General features: G+C 36.5%; 1 protein-coding gene across 1 annotated transcript in view; it reads right to left on the reverse strand.

Moving 5' to 3' along the window:
* Positions 1-2,590, reverse strand: part of JAK2 (Janus kinase 2) — a 44,218-nt gene extending 41,628 nt beyond the window's left edge. Inside the window, exon 1 of the mRNA XM_010180447.1 lies at positions 2,371-2,590. Within this exon, the coding sequence (XP_010178749.1) occupies positions 2,371-2,590 (220 nt within the window). The remainder of the gene's footprint in view (positions 1-2,370) is intronic.
* Positions 2,591-5,750: the final 3,160 nt, after the last annotated feature.

Here is a 5,750-nt window from a genome sequence, read left to right on the forward strand (position 1 = left end):
GTCAATTTAAGTTTTATCAAAAAGAAGACCTAAAGATAATTAGATTGTGGCACATAAATACTTCCCTAGGATTGGTGACAGGAAAGGAAAAGGAAAATATAACTTGAACAAACATCTGAAAACTGAAGCAAGGAAAATAGAAACCACAGAAAAAGGAAGAAAAAAGGAGAACAGACCAGCAGTAACAGTAGAAACAACTAATCAAACTACCAAGTTAGTTACTATTCCAGTGAATTCAGACTGGGTTGAAAGTTTTTATGGAAGGTGAATTTAAACTAACTCATTCATTAGAAGAGTAACTGAAAAACTTGTGTTCAGATGACATGTTATTACCCTATCATTAAAAAAAAACGTCAGATAGGAAGCAAAGGAAGCAAAGGAAGCAAAGGAAGCAAAGGAAGCAAAGGAAGCAAAGGAACCTGTTGTCATCGTTGATGATACAGTATATTCTTTCAAGGACCACATTATTTTAAACATACTGAATTTGATGGATAGAAACCCTCATTAGTTTAATATTCTGGCAAGTTGGTACATGAACATCTAAGTTAAACAAAGAAGCATTTTTTCCCTGTCACCATCTAGTAAAATTGTTCTCTGTTTTACTCCCTAAGCAATACCCTCAGCAACCACAACAATATTTATTTCCATAAAAAATATTTAACTGTAGTCTAATGTAAAAAATCAATATCACTATAACATTCAGAAAGCAAAGAATACCCTCAGTACCCCCGTTAGCCTTATCCACCTTTAGACAGTGAACCAGAGGGTCTCAACTAAGCTGACAAACCTAACAGAGGCAAAACTGAAGCCCAACTAACATGGGCATCAGTGCTAAGAAACCTACCCTTATTAGAGAAATTAGTATGGGAGTATTTTCTGAAGCTAGGAAATAAGATTTGTTTTTTTCTTCAACTGGATGAGACTACAGAACCCTGAGGACACAGTGGAAGGTATCTGGAAAATCTTGATTTGAGTCACCATAAAAGACATACCTTAACTTTGAAAACATTCCCAGGTCCATCTGTCAAACTCAGGGTCATTAGAGCAGCAGAATCTCACATGTCTAAAACTTTCTTAACTTTTAAATATAACTTCCTCATGGTCTCTCAGAACGGACCTCGGACAGTGCTTCTGGAAACTCATTGCCTGTGCTTATCTGCCTAAAGCTCTCATACTACATACATGATGAGCAACTCTACAAATGCAGATCTTAATCAGATTCTGCCATGCCTAAAGAACTCCAAGGAACAATGGAGCCTGAGCCCAGCAGAATCTCTGTGAAACTGGCACATACAAGCAAATTACCAACTCATAGCATTCAACTCAGTCGGTACAAGACATTCAACAGTAGGGAAAACACTGATAAAGCCCTCCCAAAACTGAAGTCATTAAAACCATATTAAAAACAGATTAGCAATCAAAAGACAAAATGACAAAAGTGTAAGATGTTTGGAGATAATAAAATGTACAGAGTCAGCAGCTTCGTATTTGTGACACACTGAAAAAGAAAGATGTGGAATTACAAGCCTTTCTTTCAAATTCCTTTGCACCCGAAATGCTAATTTGCACTAGGAAAGCTAAAAGGCATATCCAGGCTTGTACCACAGACTGCCCAAAATAGAGAAGTGTGTGTGCACATGTGCGTGAGGAACAAGCAGTCACTTCCAATATCTGAAGTTTATCAGATTTTTTTATTTATTCACAAATTCAACTGACTTTTGCAATGAAAGACAGACATGCACAAAATGCATGCTTTAATTACTTTACTAGAGGTCTCAGCACCTGTTCGTGTTAAACTATGGGTAAATGTAACAATTCAAACACATTTTTAGATATAAACACTTTTTATACATTTATTTCAAACATTTGACCCTGTCATTTACTCACTTTATTTCCTAAATTATTGTGAAAAGCATGAACCACACATACACACAAGCAGTCATGTCTAATAGAACAGTTTCCATCTGTGAAGTGATTAAGCATTTATAATATACAATATATGCAAACTTCCAGGACCAATCTATTTTGTATGGTTGCATCAGAAAGTAATTCAAGCTATTTCCAGCTCCTGCTGTGATTTAACTATCTAAACTATATCTCAACTCAATGAAAGATGATTTCTAGGTAAAGGACATTATACCCCTCAAATTATTTGAAAAGAGATGGCAGTTACTCGATTACAATCCCAGTTTCACAATCATACTGACATAACAGTTTTGCAGTCTGGTGCCAATTACTTCTGAAAGAACAGACAGATTAACATTCCAGTTAAAATGTCACCCTTTTGATGAGGTCTGCAATATTAAAAACTTTCTTGCATTAAATTGAATTTCACTCCTTCATTAGGAAAACCATTATGTTTATGCTTACCACAGGCTTTACAGGCCACAGCACAAATCTCTTCAGCAAAATATTCTCCAGTTGGAAACTGAAGGTAATCTCCTCCTATCTTCCCCGGAGAATGATAAAGGTACACTTGAAGTAAAGGTTCTGTCTGCTTGGGTGCACTGGTATTCCCATGGATGTCACCATTCTGATGGACAGTAGAAGCTGCTGTACCTTCCATATTTGTCATTGTAAGACACGCCATCGTTCGTTCCGGTTCTGTTCAAAGCATTTGTCTAAAAGAAACGTAAGGAGTACTTCTTGACTACCTGTATTTGGTTTTGCTTGTAACACTCCTATTTAATGATAGTACCACTCTGACACAGGAAAAACATAAACAGCTAAGGACAAGAGAATGACTTAGTAGGTTTACTGAAAGTTGAGTTTCTCTGTGCTTTACTACATTAGCCTTAGTCTGAAAAAAATAACAGACACTATGACAGGAAAAACAAAGATATTAATTGGGAGTCCAACTAGAGGATTTATTACCCCTCATTGGATTTTACACAATACATGCTCACCTGTCAAGATGAAATATACTAGTTAAACCCGAAAACAAAAAGAATCCCTTTAATAACATCTGTGCCACTCATTATATTCCCAGTTTAAATGCAATGACTGCACTGAGAACTTGCAAAACAAAATGACTAGCTAGGTCACAAACTGGCACTGATGAAGAGTACGGTAGGAATATCACCTTTTAGCTGAGATTTAGTCTTAAGCAGATACTTAAAAGAAAACATGTGATAACTAAGGTGAGACTAAGTAAACAGACATGTTTTGTATCTAAGAATGGGACAACTTACAAGACCTACTCCTTTCATACTAATAATTTAATTCCATTCATAAGGAACTCAAGCTAAAAAGTCTCTCTGATAAATGTAATTTAAAAAAGGAGATACTAATAATTCAATATATAGCCACAGATATATCTGATAATTTAAAAAAAAGTTGGGGGAAAAAAAAAAAAGTGAGATTGACACCATCTTCCAAAAGCCACTCAAAAAATGTCTTTGTTCTTCTGTGACTCCGACATAATTTTAATCTGTATAATCCTTGCTTATGATAAAAGATTTGACCACAGTCTATAAGGCTTGCTTTTATTAAAACTGATTCCAAGAAACTCCCACGTGGAATTCAGCATTTCACATTTTGAAAATGGAGAACACGTTTAAACAAGACACCAAGAACAAAGATTTCATATTTTAGAATCAGAGGATGGTTTGGGCTGCAATAACGTCTCCATGGGGCCTTCTTTTCTCCAGACTAAACAACTCCAGCTCTCTCAGCCTTTCTTCACAGGATAGGCAGTCAATCCCTCTGATCATTTCTGTGGCCCTTCTCTGGACTTGTTTTAACTGGTCCACATCTTCCTTATGGCTGGGGAGCCCAAACCTGGACAGGACTACAAGTGGGGAATCTGCTCAAAGAACTGATTAAAGAGGAGAATCGCATCTCTTGACCTGCTGGTCACGCTTCTTTTTATGCGACACAATTTCTGGGCTGCAAGCACACATTTCCAGCTCATGTATAATCTTTCATCTACCAATATCCCCAAGTCCTTCTCACAGGCCTGCTATCAATCCATTCATCCTCTGGTTGTACTGACCCTGTGGACTGCTTCAGCCCAGATGCAGATCTTGCACTTAGCCTGCTGCACCTCCATGAGGTTCACAAGCACGCACTTCTCAAGCCTGTCAAGGTCCTTCTTGACAGCATCCCATCACTCTGCACCACTCAGCTTGGTGTCATCTGCAAACTTGCTGAGGGTGCACTCGATCCCACTGTCTACGTTGTTGACGAAGATATCAAACAGTTAATACAGATACTGATAGGTGTCACATTCTTAAAAGTGCAATTTTCAACAGCATTTGTTTAAATTGAACTATATTGCTTTATCATAAAAGAGCTGTTTGGAATATTTTGTTTTTTTTAATTTCCTGCTTTTAACTACAATTACTGAGGAAAGGAGGGGTGTATGTCTGTACAATTATGTCAGCTAAAGATGACTTGTACTACGTAAATTGATCACAGCAGTTAAGTCAGCAGAAGAAAAAGCTTAGCACTTTAAAGAAGGAAAACATTACCTTCATCAGCTATGTGGTAGACAAAAATATTCAAATACACATACACAAGGATAAAACTATCTAACATGATGGCAATTATAGGGGGAAGAAAACAAGAAAAAAAAATACACCATCACCAAGACAGAAGTGCGTAATTTTATTTCCCAAACTAAGCAACACAAAGAACCAGTGTGTCACAGACAAAAAAATCTGAATTTCTAGGTGCAAGTGTCATTCACTACATTCCTTGGGCCCTGATCTGGGGGCATACATGGATTCCCTATGCCTCACTGACAGAGCCAGCCATCCTTAAAGGAGATTTGTGTTGCTAAGGCAGCACACAGGTAACAAATGTTCAATTAAGGAAAAAAATGCATTTCTCTTAAACCATCAAGGAATTCACGTTTCTTAGTAGAAAATAACTACTCACTAGAAACATCATATTTAAAAGATTTCTCACCACCTCTGTCTACAATATGTAAGATGTAATATTTGTGCTCTACCACTTGCTTATACAAAACATTCACAGCTTTAATCTCCAGAGGAAATTTTCTTTAATTACTATCATAATTTTTCTAAAATATTAGTATTAACCCTCTGTTGAATATAAACTTTCACCTGAACTGACAGATCCTTTCCTCCTGGTCATTCAGTACTAAGTCTAATCAACAATGAATGGAAATATTGTTTATAGAACTACCTGAAAACCTGGCCAATTTGAAAAGTGAACTGAACAGACATGCTTGTGCCTAGCTGTCCTACATAAACTTTGTGTATTTACAAACACATTTGCCATTTCAAAAAAACCTCATTGTTCACTTGTTTCTACAAAAAAACTCCATGAACCAAGAAGGGAATCTTGCTTAACAATATGAAAGAATGTGAAGTATCATCAGAGTGCAGTAAAAAATGCAAAGTAAACACTGTAACAGAATACTCTTCTCTGCGCTTTCAGTCACAATAATTTCAAAAGGTTCCATGTGACAATGTGAAAAATCTCCACAGATACTACTTGTATAATTGTGTCACCACTTCAATATAAATAATTTTAAAATTTCAAGTTCTGTCTTTTATGTTGAAGTGCTGATGAAACAGACAGGTCAAAGCAAGAAATATTCTAAATCAGTTTCTTCACTGAAAAACAGAAAATGCAAAAATGCACTTTCTTGGCCTTTCTCCTGTATGTCCAATCAGTCCTATGGACAGTTTCACATGTGCAGTAGTTGAAACACATGGTCACCACTCACAGGAAAGAGCTCATCATTATCAAAATTACTTTCACCTGCATTTCTTGGCAGA

This window comes from Mesitornis unicolor, unplaced genomic scaffold, assembly GCF_000695765.1.
Source record: "Mesitornis unicolor isolate BGI_N332 unplaced genomic scaffold, ASM69576v1 scaffold7163, whole genome shotgun sequence".
Classification (NCBI taxonomy): domain Eukaryota; kingdom Metazoa; phylum Chordata; class Aves; order Mesitornithiformes; family Mesitornithidae; genus Mesitornis; species Mesitornis unicolor.